Source organism: Dendropsophus ebraccatus, chromosome 5 (assembly GCF_027789765.1).
Source record: "Dendropsophus ebraccatus isolate aDenEbr1 chromosome 5, aDenEbr1.pat, whole genome shotgun sequence".
Lineage (NCBI taxonomy): Eukaryota > Metazoa > Chordata > Amphibia > Anura > Hylidae > Dendropsophus > Dendropsophus ebraccatus.
The window spans coordinates 119,883,048-119,902,786 of NC_091458.1; the positions used below are offsets into that span (position 1 = coordinate 119,883,048).

At 46.9% G+C, this 19,739-nt stretch overlaps 1 protein-coding gene across 7 annotated transcripts in view; it reads right to left on the minus strand.

The window, feature by feature from the left end:
* Positions 1–17,330, minus strand: part of NF1 (neurofibromin 1) — a 144,501-nt gene extending 127,171 nt beyond the window's left edge. For all 7 annotated transcript variants that reach the window (XM_069971123.1, XM_069971120.1, XM_069971119.1 and 4 more), the window contains exon 1: positions 17,143–17,330. In XM_069971123.1, coding sequence (XP_069827224.1) covers positions 17,143–17,202 — 60 coding nt within the window. In that variant the 5' untranslated portion in view covers positions 17,203–17,330. The remainder of the gene's footprint in view (positions 1–17,142) is intronic.
* Positions 17,331–19,739: the final 2,409 nt, after the last annotated feature.

Genomic DNA, 19,739 nt, shown 5'->3' on the forward strand with positions numbered 1-19,739 from the left:
TTTTCTTCATGGAAAAATAAGACATAGCGCATCTTTATTGTTCTTTATGGAGAGGTGAGGGGTGGAGGAATATGAGGCACCAAAACAACAAAGAGTTAATTTACAGCTACATCACCAGGCGCTCTCATCTGACCTCTCTGACCTCTGAATAGCAGCTTTCACACAGCTCCCACTGTATAATCCTTTGTTTCCTGCTGGCGAGGAGCTAACAGACTGTAGAAAGAGGATAGCAGACACAAGGCATCCTACAGAGGAGAATCACATAGGCTGCACGCAAGTGTAGAATGAAAATAAATCCTACAGTGGCCATATAAGAAAGGGTATCAGCACCATAATAAGTATAAAGCAGGAATACATTTTATGGGGCTTGCAGTGTTGAGGGACTGGCAAAGTATCCACTCTTACACCAGCTGAAATTCCAGTCTGCCGCCCATGAGACTAACTTGTTATTATCCATTTAGTCTCCTTCTCCCAGTTCTGAGCTGCTGCTTTATGCTGTGAGCCTCTCTCTGTCTCCTTCCCCCTCCCTTCTGAGACAGTTGATGTAAACAAGTCCCTGGAAATCTTTATTTTGCAACTCTGTAGCTTCTTTGTACTGCTTGGAGGGTTTTTCTGAGGTCAAGTTGCTAATGAACTCGCTGTGATTAATCCTCCCAGTAGGGATGGTCCGAACCCGCCGAGGTTTGGATTCGGCTGAACCCGAACGCTCGGCATCGGATTACTGCTGTCTGCCCGCTATGGCTGTCTGCCTGCCTATGGCTGTATCCCAGTTTTCCAGGCGTTCCTCCCGCTGTATCCGCCCGCTGCACGGAGCGGGCAGACAGCGGTAATCATTGCGGATGGTTCGGGTTCATACGAAGTCCGTACGAACTCGGTTTGGACCATCCCTACCTCCCAGCATTACAAAGAAGCTACAATGTTGCAGATAAAGCCAGCCAGGGTCTAATATCAGCTATCTCAGGAGGGGAGGGGGAGATAGAGAAAGGCTTACATACAGATTTTTGTGTTTTCAGCAAAAAACAGCAGCAGCTGAGAATGGGGGAAAGAGACTGAATAGATAATAACAAGTATGGAAAGAACTGTTAGTATCAGCATGGCTGACTTCACGCACAACGGATTGCAGCAGAAATCTTACTGCGAGTTTTGCAGCGACATCCGTTACGATCCAAGGTCCTGTGAGTTCCTATGTGAATAAACACTTGTAGTGGATCTTTCAGACCATTGTAAGTATGTAAATCACGTGCCCCATTAACCTACATGCTGCTAGAGCATACATCACCCCTCCTTGCTGCACAGGGTCCCGACTTTCTGCTCTCCTGCTCAGCCAATCATTGGGAGAGCAGGAAGCCGGGACCCCGTGCAGCAAGCCGGATGGAGGACGGGTGATGTATGCGCCGGCACTGTATGGGTTAAGGGGGCGGGTTATTTACATACAAGTGTCTGAAAGATTTGCCTGACAAGACCTGACAAGACCTTGGATTGTAATGGATCTCACAGCGAGATTTCCACTGTGAACCGTTGGGTGTGAAGCTGCCCTAAGCCTGAAATTAGGAATCATCTGATTGCCAGGAGAGCATTACAGAGAAATTACTTCCTTCAGACACAAATAAGTGTGTGTGTGTGTGTGTGTGTGTGTGTGTGTGTGGGTGGGTTGGCGTTAAAAATGAAGAGAAAAAAAAAATCTAACTTGCCAGCAGTTTTTACTACTCATGAAAAAGCAGTTTGAAGCTCTCCCCCTTGTCTTCATTGTTCTCCTATGGAGAGAACTAAATAAAAGACCAAAACAGGACAACAAAGAGTTAATCTACAAATACCTCACGCTCTATCTCCTCTGACAGTCACCACTGACCTCTCTGAGCTCTGATTACAGCTGTCACCCATCTTTGTGCCTGTAATCCTCTGTAATCCTTCGCGCCTGTAAAAGTTATCTGATTTCTGCTGTCGGCTAACTCCCTCCTCCCTCCTCCCTCCTCCCCCCTCCCCCCTCCCCAGAACAGACTGGGTACGTCTGATTCAACAAGTCACAATTTCCTGATTTTTTGCAGTGGATGGAAAAGAGGAGGGAGGGAGGGGGGACATGGGAAAAGGATTTTTAAATGCAGATAATGGCATATTTGGCTAATAAACCCAATTACAAAGTTTCTTAAAATCTCCTGGACTATTGATTTCTGCAAAAAAAAAAAAATACGACAGTGACTCTTTAAGGCTACATTTACACATTCTGAAGTTTTTCATGACTGTATATTATATCCAAAATCATTGTCCTTGGAAAAGAAAATTGGCTGTAGTGCATCTGTAATACGTATTTTTTATGCACAAGTACAAAAAAAAATTGGGAGGTGATAGTTAAATAAAGTGATCCTTAATTTCTTCGAATGTTACAGACACTACTAAGATAAAATCTGCAACTTACAGAGGCCTACATAGACTTCTATGGGTGAATCCATACCTCAATTACATCCCATAGGGCTTATCAATAACTTTTGAAGATCCATAAAAGACTAGATTACAGACCCAAAAAACTACGGACAGTGTGAGCAGCCCAACAGAAATCAGTGGACCCTAATTTTTTCCATAACTACAGATCTGCAACTATGGATAAATTTACGGAACACTTGAATGTAGCCTTAGGCCTCATTCACACCTCAGTATATTCTCCTGTAGTCCATCCGCATTTTTTGCGGATCCATAAAAGTGCAAAGTAAAAAAGAGGTAATGGTAAAAATGACAACACTAGCTAGAATTGCAGATCTGTTTTTTTTGTGGACATTATTACCACCGCTGAATTCTTCTTATACCTATGGCCTAATTTACAGCCTGGGTGGGACACCCATCCACTCAATTTCAACAGCATGTGAACATAGCCTGTGTTTTCAATCCAATCCTGGTTTTGGTTGCAAAATACTGAGCAAAAATATTGAGTGGGAACATAGCCTAAGGCCCCGTTCCCACTGAGCAAAACTAGCGGAATTCCACGTCGGAATGCCGTTAGCCTCCCGCTAATAATGGGAGTCTATGGGAGGCGTGCGCTCCTGCCCTGTCCGCGCTGAAGAATGAACATGTTCATTCTTCAGCACGGACAGAGCAGGAGCGCGCACCTCCCATAGACTCCCATTATGAGCAGGAGGCTAACGGCATTCCACGGTGGACAATTCCGCTAGCTTTGCTCAGTGGGAACGGGGCCTAAAAGTGTTATCCGGGATTAGAAAAATATGGCTTCCTTTCAAAAACACCTTCACTATCTGTCCTCTAGGAATCAAAAATCGGGGAATGCTAATATTTCTACAGCTCAGCAGTGTTTCCACACCAAAATCCGTAACCACTACAACTAGAATATCGTAGATAAGGGGAAATGTGCTATAGCATATCGGCAACACATGGATGGAATTTCTAACCTTATTCTGGTCCTGTAACACCACCACTAAATGCGGCTGATGGATAGCTTATACCTTTTACACTGGGTGAGGGGACCAGTGGGACCCATTGCTGTTCACTGAAAAAAGTTGATTAACGTTGAGCAGAAATGATGGCCGCCAATGATGTTACAAACGCTATGCATCAGCCACTGCTATCTTGTGGTGATGGTGATGTTTCAATATGGACAGGTAGGTGTGTCTAGTCAATACCGAACTCCCATACACTTTGTGAATGATACAGTGAAAAGCCCATACTACTTTAACAACATCATTAATCCAGGAATTGTGTCTGAGCAACACTGGCCTAATGTCATCTTCATGGACAACAATGGGTTTGTGGTTTCAAGCAGGGCTGTGAAGTCGGAGTCGTGGAGTCAGAGTTGGAGCTAGTTTTTGCTAGAGTCGGAGTTGGAAAAAAAATGTACTGACTCCGACTCCAGCTCTAAAAAATCTTTAATGTAGAATTGAATTTTAATATGAACTTTACAAGTTTTGCTCATGAATATATATTATGAGCAACATTCTACTAGGACACTGGCCCTATTACAGAAGGGGGGTCATGGAAAAGTTGTCGGTCACTATTTGGCAGTTTGTTTCTGAGCTGGAAGAGTCCATTGTGTGGGGGGGAGATCTGTGCTGTTCTTTTCCTGGATGCTGGATAATTGTATATGAACAGCAGTGTAATACGAAGATATCCTGTGATATAGAGGAGGAGGAGAAGACATAAGTAGCGTAGCTGTAACCTCTGTCCTCAGTGTGGTGTTTTCCCTCTGGGAGAAGATTGTGTGTTTTTCTTCAGTGTTCTATGGCTGCAGCTGTGTGTGTGTGTGTGTGTGTGCGTGCTATGGCTGCAGTAGGCTGTGTGTGCTACGGCTGCAGCAAGCTGTGTGTGTGTGGTGCACGCTATTGCTGCAGCAGGCTGTGTGTGTGTGTGCGCTATGGCTGCAGCAGGCTGTGTGGGTGTGCATGCTATTGCGTGCCCCCACAGTGACCTTCTATATCACTGTGTGACCTTCTATATCACTATGGCTGACCTCTATATTACAGGGGTCTGGCATTGTTAGCAGTGTTTCTTGTATGGTGAATATTTAGTTAGAAATATAGAAGACTGTCAGCAGGAAAAGACCACCTGCTCCATCTAGTCTAGTTCTGAGTTGTTCAGGACATGGAGGCTGGAGACTGGCTGAATCCACTGCAAACACAGGACAAGCTGCTTTATATCTTTCCTTATTCCCTCAGAAGTCGCCCCAGGATCATGTAGGACATTAGGGAGAAGCTGCTGAACCAGTGTGATAAATAACTCCCCTGGTATATGACCGGCCATTTATGAAGGAGCAGGAGTCAGGAGTCGGAGCTGCGGCTTACAGACTCCACAGTCCTGGTTTCAAGCGCATACATGTGAGAACACAGCCTTTTTGAAATTGGCCAGGTAAATTGGTCAAAAAGTTCTGCCGGTCTGAAGAACTTATCCTCTATCCTAGCACGGAAGTCTGCAAAGTCCACAACATTAAAAAATTAATGCACGGCCCACACCATTATCAATTAATCCAGAAACAGTTTTGTCCTCATTCTCAGGATCAGTGGGTGTCCCAGCAGTTGGACCCTATTCATCAGCTTATTTATACGCTATCCTGTGGACAGTAAATAACTTCTAAGGGTGCCTTCACACCTACCGGATCCACAGCGGATCTCACTTCTGCGGATTCGAAGCGAGAACCGCTGCGGATCTGGTACCATTCACCCCTATGATAGCACATATTCGCAGCGGGATTAACATCACGCTGTGAATATGTGCTTTAACCCCTTGCTGTCCACAGCCCCGCCGCCGCATTAGCCCATCCTTGGCCGCATCCCCCCATCCCCCGCCGCATCCAGCAGCCCGCTCATTAGCGGGACCGGAGCCGGGAGCCTCACTGCAGCCGCGCCGCTGAACAGGTACTCTATGCTCTCGGCGGCGGGCCGCTGGATGCGGCAGGGGATGGGGGGATGCGGCCGAGGATGGGCTAATGCGGCAGCGGGGCTGCGGACAGCGAGGGGTTAAAGCACATATTCACAGCGGGATGTTAATCGAAATAAAGTGTTAAAAATGACACTGAATCAGGGGAGTGCCATAACTCTTTCAACATTTGAAAAATTGCAAATTAGATTTTTTTCTTTGCTGTCCTTTATACACACACACAAAAAAAACGCGTGGAACGAGACTGTGTAGAGGACATAGCGCAGGAGCCAACATTCATGCTCTTGCTTCATTTGTTATTTTGTTTTTTCCTTTTACAAAGAGGAGATTACTTGCAAGACAAATTTCCAGGAGGGGGGCTTTCTACAGTGGGGGTGTTACCTACAGAGGAAGAGTCTTATTACAGGGGTGATTGCCTACAGGGGAGGGGGTTTACTACTGGCGAATTACCTAAATAGGGGCAATTGCCTACATGGCACGTGGACTTGCCCAAACTGCCTAAAAGGGGAGAATTATGGTGGATGGGGGATTACCTACGTGGGATGGGGGGGGGGGGGGGGGGGAGGTGTTACCTACAGGGGATCAGACTACAGAGGTGGTCAACTACAGGGAGACTGCCTCTGGGGGGCAAGTATTATGGACTCATACACCATGAACATAGTGTTTGAGGATGCCTGCAAGTTCTGTTAAAGGGGAAATCCAGCAATTTTTTTTTTATTAAAGTATTGTATTGCCCCCCAAAAGTTATACAAATCCACAATATACACTTATTATGGGAAATGCTTATAAAGTGCTTTTTTTCCCTGCACTTACTACTGCATCAAGGCTTCACTTCCTGGATAACATGGTGATGTCATGAGCTGACTCCCAGAGCTGTGCGGGATGTGGCTGCTGGAGAGGACGATGGCAGGGGGACACTGAGGGACACAGGGCACTGGAGGGACACTGAGCATCGCCCTGCCATCATGCCAGAATCCTAGAAGGGGTGGAGAGGTTTTTAAACTAGGGATGTGGAGGGAGGACAATGTAGTGTGTAATATAGTGGCGGATAGGTTAGAGAGAGGACAGAACATTGAGGTGGGAGGAGGAGGGTCCTGTGAGGGGAGGATAAGACCAGTGCATAGGGAGATCCATATGTTGCGGATGAGCAGTGGGGATGATTGTAGCCACAGCACAGTAATAAATCCTAGTTCTTATAATGTAGCGGTTAAACTCAATGGTAATATAAAGTGTATGGTTACTAATGCCAGAAGTCTAGCCAGCAAGATGGGGGAGTAGAGGCCTTGGTTCTGGAGGAGTCCATTGATGTGGTTGGTGTGACTGAGACATGGCTGGACTCCTCACATGACTGGGCTGTCAATATTCAGGGATTTGCGTTGTTCAGAAGGGACCGGGTGGTAGGGATGCACGATGCACCGAAATATCGATACTACTATCGATATTTCGGGCAAAAATACGGTTCGGTACCAGGATTTCCTGGTATCGAAAGCAGAGAACATGGCCGGCGGCTAACTGAGCGCTGGCCATGTTCTCTGGGTGCTGCCCCCTGGTGTCACCTCCTCCGTCCCTCCCCTCCCTCCGCTCACAGCAGTGATAAGCTATAGCCGGCACATAGCGATCGCATGTGCCGCCTATGTAGCTGTAGCTGACGCTGTCCCACTGACAGCAGCATCTGACCCGTTCCAGAAGCAGTGGGGGTCGGCTACTATGTGTAGCAGATCCCCTCCGCTAATGACTGCAGCCTGCCGCAGGGTGAGGGGGTTCGCGGGTGGAGGGACAGTCTTGTTGTAGTGATGACCCTCGGACACACACACACCAGGGTCCCGCAAAAAAATTCAAATGATATCACATGCAATACTGACAAAATACCACCTGCTAAGTCTATGTCCCCATGTAGTAGTGGAGGAGAAAACTCTAGGGTATCGCCACCATATTATGGCTTCGTCAGGACGTGGTGGCGATACCCGTGCAGTTTTTTCCTCCACTACTACATGGGGACATAGACTTAGCAGGTGGTATTTTGTCAGTATTGCATGTGATATCATTTGAATTTTTTTGTTATATACCATTATGCATTTTCTGACGATTTGCTCTATCGTCCTCTTAGGTAAAGGCTTGCATGTGGCAAGACTTGTAGTAGTGTAGCGCAGCCTGCATTATAAGGCTGCTGCCGTTCATACCATTTTAATTGCTTTTATCATTTCTTTTGTAATGGTGCTTGCACACAGAGAGATTTATCTGACAGATTCTGGAAGCCAAAGCCAGGAATGGATTTGAAAAGAGGAGAAATCTTAATCTTTCCTTTATGACCCGTCTCCTGTTTATAGTCTGTTTCTGGCTTTGGCTTCAAAAATCTGTCAGATAAATCTGTCTGTGTAAACGCACCATTAGCCGGCTTAATGAAGCTATTTTAATTACATTTCATTTTGTTCTTCTTTTTCTCTTTTTTTTAACCTCTTCTATCTGACTTGTTATTAAAGGGGTCTCCTCTGCTGGGGGCACCACAAGTCTCAGCAGATAATCAGTCCTGCTTGGGACACTAACATTCCCACCATAATGTTTCCTGTTTGGGGCACACTAACCTGTAGACATCTGGATCTTAACTAACAGAATATTACAAGCACCAACACTCCCAGCATTGTGAATACTTCCTGTCTGATGTACTACAACCCTCAGCAGAATCACCTCTCCAGTCTGCAGCACTACAGGGGGATTGACTATAGAGGGGGTGCTTACTACAGGGAGCTGACTACTCTGTGGGCTACCTACGAGAGGGATAGCTACATATAGGTTACTATATTTTTACTATGATTTTTGGTCACATCACACCCCCCAAAAAAATTCATTAAGTGATCAAAAGGTCACATATATACAAACAAGATACCAAATAAAACTGCAGATCACAGTGCAGAAAATAATCCCGCACACCACAGCCATACAGGGCAAAACATGAAAGGTTAGAGTAGTCACAGTAGTCAGAGTAGGACAACTTTTAAGCTCTTTTATTTAAAAAAAAAAATGTAAACTATTTCTAAGATAGTAAAATAAAATAAAAAGCCCATAACCTGATGTCACCATAATAGTGCAGACCTGAAGACCATAACAGCATAAAAACAGTTGGGGGTGTAGCTTTTTCTCATACTTGGGTATCGAATTGGTATCGAGTATCGAAATAAAAAATTAAGTATTGGTATCGAACTCAAAATTCTAGTATCGTGACATCACTACCGGGTGGGCAGAAGGGGAGGAGGAGTATGTCTGTATGTCAGAAATGATATTAAAGTGAGTGTAAAAGATGCAATAGTGGGCGATGACTGTGATGATGTGGAAGCATTGTGGGTAGAACTACAGAAGGAGGTAAAGAGTGAAAAAATTATTCTTGGTGTAATCTATAGACCCCCCAACATTACTGAGGAGGTAGATGGCCAGTTGAATAGACAAATAGAGCGGGCTGCCCGGGAGGGGACAGTAGTGGTAATGGGGGACCTCAACTACCCAGATATAGATTGGGGTCACGGTTCAGCTAAAACCACAAAGGGGAGGGAATTTCTTAACCTCCTGCAGGACAATTTTCTGGGCCAGTTTGTGGAGGAGCCAACTAGAAGTGATGCCTTGTTGGATCTGGTTATTTCTAACAACGCTGAGCTGGTTGGGGATGTCACTGTCCATGAACACCTGGGGAATAGTGACCACAATATAGTGAATTTTAGCTTAAAGTGTAGAAAAGAAAAACATGTTGGGAGGGCAAAAACTCTTAATTTTAAAAGTGCCAATTTTCCTGGGTTAAGGGCTGAACTTCAGGGCATAGACTGGGAGCGGCTGCTGTCGCATACTGATACAGCTAATAAATGGGAAATCTTCAAATCCACATTAACCCCTTAAGGTCCAAGCCAATTTTCGTTTTTGCGCTTTTGCTTTTTCCATTTTATGTTTAAAAGTCCATAGCGCTTGCATTTTTTCACCTAGAGACTTATATGAGTGCTTATTTTTTGCGAAACCAATTGTACTTTGCAATGACAGGCATAATTTTTCCATAAAATATGTTGTGAAACCGGAAAAAAATCATTTGCGCTGTCAAATTGAAAAAAAAACAAATTTGTTTTGATTTCGGGGAGTTTTGCATTTACGCCGTTCGCCCTATGGTAAAACTGACTTGTTATGCATGTTCCTCAATTCGTTACGATTACTATGATATATAACATGTATAACTTATATTGTATCGGATGGCCTGTAAAAAATTCAAACCATTGTTAACAAATATATGTCACTTAAAATCGCTCCATTCCCAGGCTTATAGCGCTTTTATCCTTTAGTCTATGGGGCTGTGTGAGGTGTCAGTTTTTGCGCCATGATGCGTTCTTTCTACCGGTACCTTGATTGCGCATATACGACTTTTTGATCGCTTTTTATTACATTTTTTCTGGATTTGATGCGACCAAAAATGCGCAATTTTGCACTTTGGGATTTTTTTGCGCTTACGCCGTTTACCGTGCGAGATCAGGAATGTGATTAATTAATAGTTCAGGCGATTACGCGTGCGGCGATACTAAATATGCTTATTTATTTATTTATTTATATTTATAAAATGGGAAAAGGGGGGTGATTTGGACTTTTATTAGGGGAGGGGATTTTTTATTAATAAAAACACTTTTTTACTTTTTTTTTTACATGGACTAGAAGCCCCCCTGGGGGGCTTGTATATACATAGCACTGATCTCTCATAGAGATCAATGCTGTGTATATACACAGCAAAGATCCATGAGATCGGTCATAGATTACTATGGCCTGCTGCAGGCCATAGCAATCTACTGCCGAGTCGGGATCAGCGTCATTCCGACGCTGAGGCCCGGCACTGGCAGAAGAACGGATCTCCCCCCCGCGATCGCATCGCGGGGGGGAGATCCGACCCACTAGACACCAGGGATGTTGTGCATAAAGCACTTCAATGCAGCTGTCAGGTTTGACAGCTGCATTGAAGTGCTTAATTAGCCGGCGCGGCAACGGGACCCGCGCCGGCTAACAGAGGCACTGCCCGGCTGTACGTGTCAGCCGGGATCAGCGCCGTTCAGAGCGGGGTCCCGGCGGGACCCCGCTCTGAACACCCCCCGCGGCGCCATGACGTATCAGATACGTCATGGGTCGCTAAGGGGTTAAATAACTGTACTGCCAAATATATTCCTATGGGTAACAAATATAAACTGTTAAAATCAAATCCCACACGGCTTACAACCGAGGTTAGAAGGGCTATAAATGAGAAAAAAGGGGCATTCAAAAAATCCAAATCAGAGGGGTCAGCTTTAGCCTTTAAACATTACAAAGAAGTCAACAAAACCTGTAAAAATGTAATAAAAGCAGCAAAAATTCACAATGAAAGGCAGGTAGCTATAGATAGCAAAAGAAACCCCCAAAAATTCTTCAAATATATTAATGCAAAAAAACCAAGGTCAGAGCATGTAGGACCCCTAAATAATGGTGACGGGGAGTTAATAACTGGGGATCAGGAGAAGGCTGAGTTACTTAATGGGTTCTTCAGTTCTGTATATACAAAAGAGGATGGAGCTGTGGTGGGTGGGGCCAGTACTGAGGCTGGTGGGGCCAGTGCTGCGAACACATGTAATGTACTGAACTGGTTTACTATAGATATGGTCCAAGATAAATTAAATAAACTCAATGTAGCCAAAGCTCCAGGGCCTGATGGATTACACCCCAGAGTTCTTAGGGAACTCAGTTCTGTAATTTCTCTACCCTTGTATGAAATATTCATTGATTCTTTGCTTACTGGTATTGTTCCGAGGGACTGGCATAAGGCAAATGTAGTGCCGATTTTCAAAAAGGGCTCTCGAACTTCCCCAGGTAACTATAGACCTGTAAGCTTAAAGTCCATTGTGGGGAAACTATTTGAGGGGCTTATAAGGGACTACATCCAGGAATATGTAGTGGCTAATAGTATTATAAGTGATAACCAGCATGGTTTTACTAAGGACAGAAGCTGTGAAACCAACCTGATATGTTTCTATGAAGGGGTGAGTAGAAGCCTGGATGGGGGCGCAGCTGTGGATATCGTGTACCTGGATTTTGCTAAAGCGTTTGACACAGTTCCTCATGGACGTCTGATGGGTAAGTTAAAGTCTATCGGTTTGGAAAGTTTAATGTGTAACTGGATTGAAAACTGGCTTAATAATCGTACCCAGAGAGTGGTGGTCAATGATTCCTACTCCGAATGGTCCCCGGTAATAAGTGGTGTACCCCAAGGGTCAGTACTGGGCCCTCTTCTGTTTAACTTGTTTATTAGCCCTTTAAGGACCGGGGCAATTTTTATTTTTGCGATTTAGTTTTTTCCTCCTTGTGCATAAAAGGCCATAGCAGTTGCATTTTTTCACCTAGAAACCCACATGACCCCTTATTTTTTGCGCCACTAATTGTACTTTGCAATGACAGGCTGAATTTTTGCATAAAGTACACTGCAAAAGCAGGAAAAAATTCAATGTGTGGTGAAATTGAAAAAAAAAACACATTTTGTGTTTTTAGTGGATGTGTGTTTTTACACCGTTCGCCCTGGGGTAAAACTGACTTGTTATATATGTTCCACAAGTCGTTACGATTAAAACGATATGTAACATGTATAACTTTTCTTGTATCTGATGGCCTGTAAAAAATTCAAACCATTGTTTACAAATATACGTTCCTTAAAATCGCTCCATTCCCAGGCTTATAGCGCTTTTATCCTTTGGTCTATAGGGCTGTGTCAGGTGTCATTTTTTGCGCCATGACATGTTCTTTCTATCGGTACCTTGATTGCACATATACGACTTTTTGATCGCTTTTTATTAACATTTTTCTGGATTTGATGCGACCAAAAATGCGCAATTTAGCACTTTGGGATTTTTTAGCGCTTACGCAGTTTACCGTACGAGATCAGGAATGTGATTAATTAATAGTTTGGGCGATTACGCACGCGGTGATACCAAACATGTTTGTTTTATTTATTTATTTATTTACTTTTATTAATAACCTGGGAAAAGGGGGGTGATTCTGACTTTTATTAGGGGAGGGAACTTTTTATTAATAGCAACACTTTTTTTTTTTTACTTTTACACTTATACTAGAAGCCCCCCTAGGGGACTTCTAGTATAAGTGCTCTGATCTCTCATTGAGATCTCTGCAGCATAGATATGCTGCAGAGATCCATGAGATAGGCACTCGTTTACTTCCGGCTGCTGCAGCCGGAAGTAAACGAGTGCCGAGCCGGGGACGGCGCCATCTTGGAGCGGTCCCCGGCCGGCTTCAGTTACGGAGATCGCTCCTCCGGGATAACATCCCGGAGGAGCGATCTCCCCACTAGACACCAGGGATGACGCTGCGTCCGGTAATCGGATGCAGCTGTCAACTTTGACAGCTGCATCCGATTACTGTATTAGCGGGCACGGCGATCGGACCGTGCCCGCTAATACCGGCGGTCCCGGGCTACAAGCGGCACCCAGGACCGCCGCGGTTCAAAGCGCGGCCGCCGCACGGCCCCGCTCTGAACGTCCTTACCGACCGCAGGGCGTAAATATACGCCCGCGGTCGTTAAGGGGTTAATGATATTGAGAATGGAATTAACAGCAATGTTTCTATCTTTGCAGATGACACCAAGCTTTGTAGTACAGTACAGTCTATGGAGGATGTGCAGATGTTACAGGATGACTTAGACACACTGAGTGTTTGGGCGTCCACTTGGCAAATGAGGTTCAATGTGGATAAATGTAAAGTTATGCACCTGGGTACTAATAACCCGCATGCATCATATGTCCTAGGGGGAGTTACTCTGGGAGAGTCGCTGATGGAGAAGGATCTGGTGGTACTTGTAGATAATAGACTACAGAACAGCACACAATGTCAGTCAGCTGCTTCTAAGGCCAGCAGGATATTGTCATGCATTAAAACAGGCATGGACTCACGGGACAGGGATATAATATTACCGCTCTATAAAGCCTTGGTGCGGCCTCATCTGGAGTATGCCGTCCAGTTTTGGAACCCGATTCATAAAAAGGATGTTCTAGAGCTGGAGAGGGTACAAAGACGGGCAACTAAACTAATAAGGGGAATGGAGCATCTTAGTTATGAGGAGAGATTAAAAGAATTACATTTGTTTAGTCTGGAGAAGAGACATTTAAGGGGAGATATGATTAATTTATTTAAATATATAAATGGCCCCTACAAGAAATATGAGGAAAAGATGTTCCAGGTTAAACCCCCTCAAAGGACAAAGGGGCACTGCCTCCGCCTGGAGGAAAAAAGGTTCAATCTCCGGAGACGACAAGCCTTCTTTACCATGAGAACTGTGAATCTGTGGAACAGTCTACCACAAGATCTGGTCACAGCAAAAACAGTAGAGGGCTTCAAAACTGGCCTAGACAAGTTCTTAGACCAAAATAATATAAATGCATATGTATAGAACCTATCACCCATCCCCCTTCCCTGTATCCATCCCCTCCTTGGTTGAACGTGATGGACATGTGTCTTTTTTCAACCGTATTAACTATGTGTAATCTCACAGGCTGGGTTTTTTTGGTGTTGGAAACACTACAGAATTGATATTCTTTACGGACATTGATGGGAGATCTACGAGTGATCCTCAGCTGGGGGTTTTCTGGTGCATAAACACTGCGGATGCACAGCAAAATCCCTTTCAAACATGACCCGGACTTATCCGTCTGTCCCACACAAAGACTGTCCAATTTTCACTCAGCCACTAACCTCGGCTTTCAATTTATTAAAGAAATTCAAGGAAAGAAAGCCGATCTGCCATTGGATGATATGGGCTAACCAAACATGTCTTGCCTCAGACTGACAAATCTGATACATAAATAATCCACTTAAAGGCTGGGTTCACACTACGTATATTTCAGTCAGTATTGTGGTCCTCATATTGCAACATAAACCAGGAGTGGATTAAAAAACGCAGAAAGGATCTGTTCACACAATGTTGAAATTGAGTGGATGGCCGCCATTTAATGGCAAATATTTGCTGTTATTTTAAAACAACGGCTGTTATATTGAAATAATGGCCGTTATTTACTGTTATATGGCGGCCATCCACTCAATTTCAACATTGTGTGAACAGATCCTTTCTGTGTTTTTAATACACTCCTGGTTTTGGTTGCAATATGAGGAGCACAATACTGACTGAAATATACGTAGTGTGAACCCAGCCTAGGGGTACAAACACACACACCGTATACGCAGTAAATACGCAGCAGATCTGCAGCAGATTTGATTCTGTGTTCAGTTATTTAGATCTAATCTGTTGCGTAAATACGCTGCGTATACAGTGTGTGTGTTTATACCCTTAAAACATAAGCAGACTGTGCATGGGAAAAGCTTGATGCCACTCCTTGGCAAAGCTGTGATGTATCAGATACAGAGGGCTTGCAGGTGGTGTACAGCAGGGGGACATTACTGCGTGAGTGCCCACCTAATGCGGCTCCTGGACATTACACCCAATATAGTAGCACAGAGAGGCAATAACTTTAAAAAGGACGGACAGTATTTTATGCAGATCTAATGGTTTATAGTTATAGAAGTGGAAAGTGAAAACGTCGAACACAGATTTGATGCTGTGATCAGTCAATTAATTACACAACATCAAATCGGCAGGAAACCCGCTAGGTGTGAATGTACCCGAAGGCTATGTACACACAGGGCCCAAATGCTTAAAGTGACTGTACCACCAGGCCCAGGCTGAAGCACTGGAGACGGGCCGACCCACCCTTAGTGGGAGAAAACCCCAGCCACTCTATGATAGGGTTGTCTTGATTCTAATGGAGTCACGTCATGGATGGGCTGGGGTTTCTTCCCACTAAGGGTGGGTCGGCCCGCCTCCAGTGCTTCAGCTTTAGCCTGGTGGTACAGTCACTTTAAGACTTCTATTACTTATTGAAATTGGTAAAGTCCACCACAAACCTGCAGCATTCCGCTCCCCTGTGATGGTACATACATAGGCCGCTGGATCTAATACTATAACTATGAACGTAACAGTAATAAGACAGCTCCAGAATCACAGCGTGTTAACGTATGCAAGAAGACCACCATACAGGTGTCAGGAAACAAGCATTGCCCATTGTATTGTCATCATCCTCCTGGCCGCCAGACCTGACGGGTCACTGGCATAGCGTCACTCCTGGGAGGTGGCTGGGAAACACTACTGACACTAGGAGCAGGTCAGAGAAGACCAGGAGCTACTAATAAGCACTTGTACACATCAATGGAAACCCACCCGGAAGACACACGTGTGTACGTGTGTGTGTGTGTGTGTATGTATGTATATATATCTTCTGTGTGTCCAGATGAGACTGCAACTACAACAACCAGCAATACCCTGCAGCCATAAACACAAGCAGTGACAGCCCTGCGGCTACTGTCTACATACATGGCGGCCGCTATCTACACGACACTCCAAGTCACAGAGAAGTCAATGTAAATCTAAGCAGGAAACAAGTGTCAGAATTGAGCTGCTGAGGCCAGGCTGTCAGGTGGCAGCAGTGACAGCAGCCAGGCCCTGCAGTAGTCATACATAAGGGGATAGGCAGTGCTGGGAGCTGTGGTGCACAGTACAAGGGGCTGTCAGGTGGCAGCAGTCAGGCCCTACAGTAGCCATACATAAGGGGATGGGCAGTGCTGGGAGCTGTGGTGCACAGTACAGGGGGCTGTCAGGTGGCAGCAGTCAGGCCCTGCAGTAGCCATACATAGGGCGATGGGCAGTTCTGGGAGCTGTGGTGCACAGTACAGGGGGCTGTCAGGTGGCAGCAGTGACAGCAGCCAGGCCCTACAGTAGCCATACATAAGGGGATGGGCAGTGCTGGGAGCTGTGGTGCACAGTACAGGGGGCTGTCAGGTGGCAGCAGTCAGGCCCTGCAGTAGCCATACATAGGGCGATGGGTAGTGCTGGGAGCTGTGGTGCACAGTACAGGGGGCTGTCAGGTGGCAGCAGTGACAGCAGCCAGGCCCTCCAGTAGCATACATAGGGCGATGGGCAGTGCTGGGAGCTGTGGTGCACAGTACAGGGGGCTGTCAGGTGGCAGCAGTCAGGCCCTGCAGTAGCCATACATAGGGCGATGGGTAGTGCTGGGAGCTGTGGTGCACAGTACAGGGGGCTGTCAGGTGGCAGCAGTGACAGCAGCCAGGCCCTACAGTAGCCATACATAAGGGGATGGGCAGTGCTGGGAGCTGTGGTGCACAGTACAGGGGGCTGTCAGGTGGCAGCAGTGACAGCAGCCAGGCCCTACAGTAGCCATACATAAGGGGATGGGCAGTGCTGGGAGCTGTGGTGCACAGTACAGGGGGCTGTCAGGTGGCAGCAGTGACAGCAGCCAGGCCCTACAGTAGCCATACATAAGGGGATGGGCAGTGCTGGGAGCTGTGGTGCACAGTACAGGGGCCTGTCAGGTGGCAGCAGCCTGGCCCTACAGTAGCCATACATAGGGCGATGGGCAGTGCTGGGAGCTGTGGTGCACAGGGCAGGGGGCTGTCAGGTGGCAGCAGCCTGGCCCTACAGTAGCTATTCATAAGGCCATGGGCAGTGCTGGGAGCTGTGGTGCACAGGGCAGGGGGATGCACAGCTGCTGTGGGCTCCGGTGGTCGGGTCGGGCCGGTGTCACACATGGAGGAGCCATCCAGCAGGAGCTCGGGACCCTCATGCCTCCATCATCTTCCTCCATAGCAACCCTCCCTCCCTCCTTCCCTCCTCCTCCTCCCTCTTCCCGGTACCCAGGTCCTCATCCCATTTACCTGCTCCTCGAAGCGGTTCACCACGGCCTGCACCCATTCCACCGGCTTGTGAGCCGCCATCGCCCCGGCCCGGGGTCTCCCCCTTCCTCCTCTTCCCGGGGATCACAGGCCGCCGGAGGGGATGTGGTGATGATGATGATGACAGGAACCGTAACAGCTGCTGGTTATTCCACCTCCGCCGCTTCCCCCTTCCTCCACCTCCGCCGCCACCACCACCGCCTCCACCTCCTCCCGCCGCCCCCTCCTCTCCTCCTCCCCGCTATCGCGCTCTCCCCTCGGCCATCACCGTAAAGACGCCATGACACCAGACCGGAAGTGCGATCACTCTGCTCGGCCCCGCTACTGCTGGGGAGGAAGCGCGCATGCGCATGACACACTCACAGCGAAGGCTTGCCGAGCAGGGTGGGGAGGCATGGCTTCGACCAGGGGGGCGTGGCTTGATTGGTTTGGGAACCGCATTAACCCCTTCACTTCCGGATGCGTTTCCTTTTGGTTTGTTTGTTTATTTTATTTGTCTTTCCTAAAACGAATGTGATCTCCACAAGATGAAACGGGACGGACTGCTGCTGCTGTATATGTATGGTGCAGCCTTCTATGGTATCTGGAGTGCAGGCTATTGCTTCCTGTTACCATGAAGTCCTGTATAGTGAGAAAAACAGCTTCTGCTCATCATTAGGGCAGTGTTCCTCAGCCTCAGCTGTCAGGGCATGCTGGAAGTTGTAGTTCTGCAAGTACAACCACTGTATTTCAGCTGGAGAGCCACAGGTTGGGGTACCCTGCGTTAGGAGGTGTTCACACAGGACGTTTGACTTGGTTTCAGTAGCATGCACATGGCTTAGTGCCCTCCTCCTAGATGAATGGGGAAGATGCAGCCAATTCTGCACTAGATTTGCCCATAGGGTACATGACATTAGAAGTGCACAGCCTGTACAGCAGAGGTAGTGTGTATATGATCCTACAAATCACCCACATGGGAAAAAAAACCACACAAAACCTGTGCAGGAAAATGTCTTGCAAAACGACAGTGACACTTTAACCCCCTGGGTGACAGGCTGTAATTGGTTACCTGTAAAGATGCATACTGTAAGGAGCAGAACACCTGTCAAAATGATAGGTGTTCTGCTCCTGCCTTTTTTTTTTCTTTTTATCCTGAGAACTATGTATGTATTCGGTGGACTACACTTATGACCAGCGGCTTTTTGTTTTGTTTTTATAAAATTGTTAGTGAGAGGTGTGGGGGTGTTTTTCTTAGAATAAAAATTTTTTCAATTGTGTCTTTTGTCTTTACTTTACAGGCTTAGTAGTGAAAGTAGTGGTATCCATTACTAAGTCGGGGCTTAGTGTTAGCGGGTAATATGGCTAACACTAATCCCCTATTATTACCCATTTATTCACCGCCATAAGGGTACTGGAAAGAGCAGGGTACCAGTAATCTCGGAGCATTAAAAATGGTGCTCCTGTACTAATCCATTATTATGTAAATGGGAGAACCCTGCACCTTCTTAAAAAATATATATATATTTATTTAGAGAAAAAAAAGCGAGTAGGGTTCACCCTATTTCCATAACCGGCCAGGTAAAAAAAAAAAAAACACAGCAGCCACCTAGTAGTACCAGAGTGGGAAGGGACATTTATTTTGTCTGTCCCCAGCCTAATAATACCAGCCCACCACCGTCCAGTCCAGGCAGGCCATTTTTGACTATTTGGGACTACTGGTGCCTAGCATTTGCCAGTACCCCTGGTGTGGTGGGTACTGGGGTAATAATGAGAGGGTTAGTGTGCCATTTTACCGGCTTACACTAAGCCCCGGACAGTGGCGTAGCTACCAGGGTCGCAGCGGTCGCTGCTGCGACCCGGCCCGCTCCCCCCTTAAATTACTCTTGTGACCGCAAGCATTTATTTGCTTGCGGTCACAAGAGCGGGCTCGTCCGGGCCCCCGGCTGATGCGCGGCTGCCGGGGGTGTCCCGTCCTATCCCCGGCAGCGCGGCGCATCAGTGAGCTGCCTGGGGCCCTGACTTCCGGCACAGGAAGTGCACGTCAGAGACGCTTCCTGTGTCAGAAGTCACAGCCCCGGCGTACAGGGAGCTCACTGATGCGCGCGCTGCCGGGGATAGGAAGGGACACCCCCGGCAGCCGCGCATCAGCCGGGGACAGCGCCTGAAGAAGAGGAGGATCGCCGGGGGAGCGGGTTTTCAGGTGAGTTTGTGTGTTTTTTTTTTTTTTTAAATACTGCTTAGCATAGAGGAAAGGGGGGGCATCTATAATGGGGGGAATAGAAGGGGGGGCATCTATAATGGGGGGAAGAGAAGGGGGGGCATCTATAATGGGGGGAAGAGAAGGGGGGCATCTATAATGGGGGGAAGAGAAGGGGGGGCATCTATAATGGGGGGAGAAGAGGGACCATCTTCAAGGGGGGGGAGAGGGGGCCATCTATAAGGGGAGGGGGTATCTATAAGGGGGGGAGAAGAGGGGGCCATCTTCAAGGGGGGGAGAGGGGGCCCATCTATAAGGGGAGGGGGTATCTATAAGGGGGGGAGAAGAAGGGGCCATCTTCAAGGGGGGGGGAGTGGGGGCCATCTCTAAGGGGAGGGGGGCA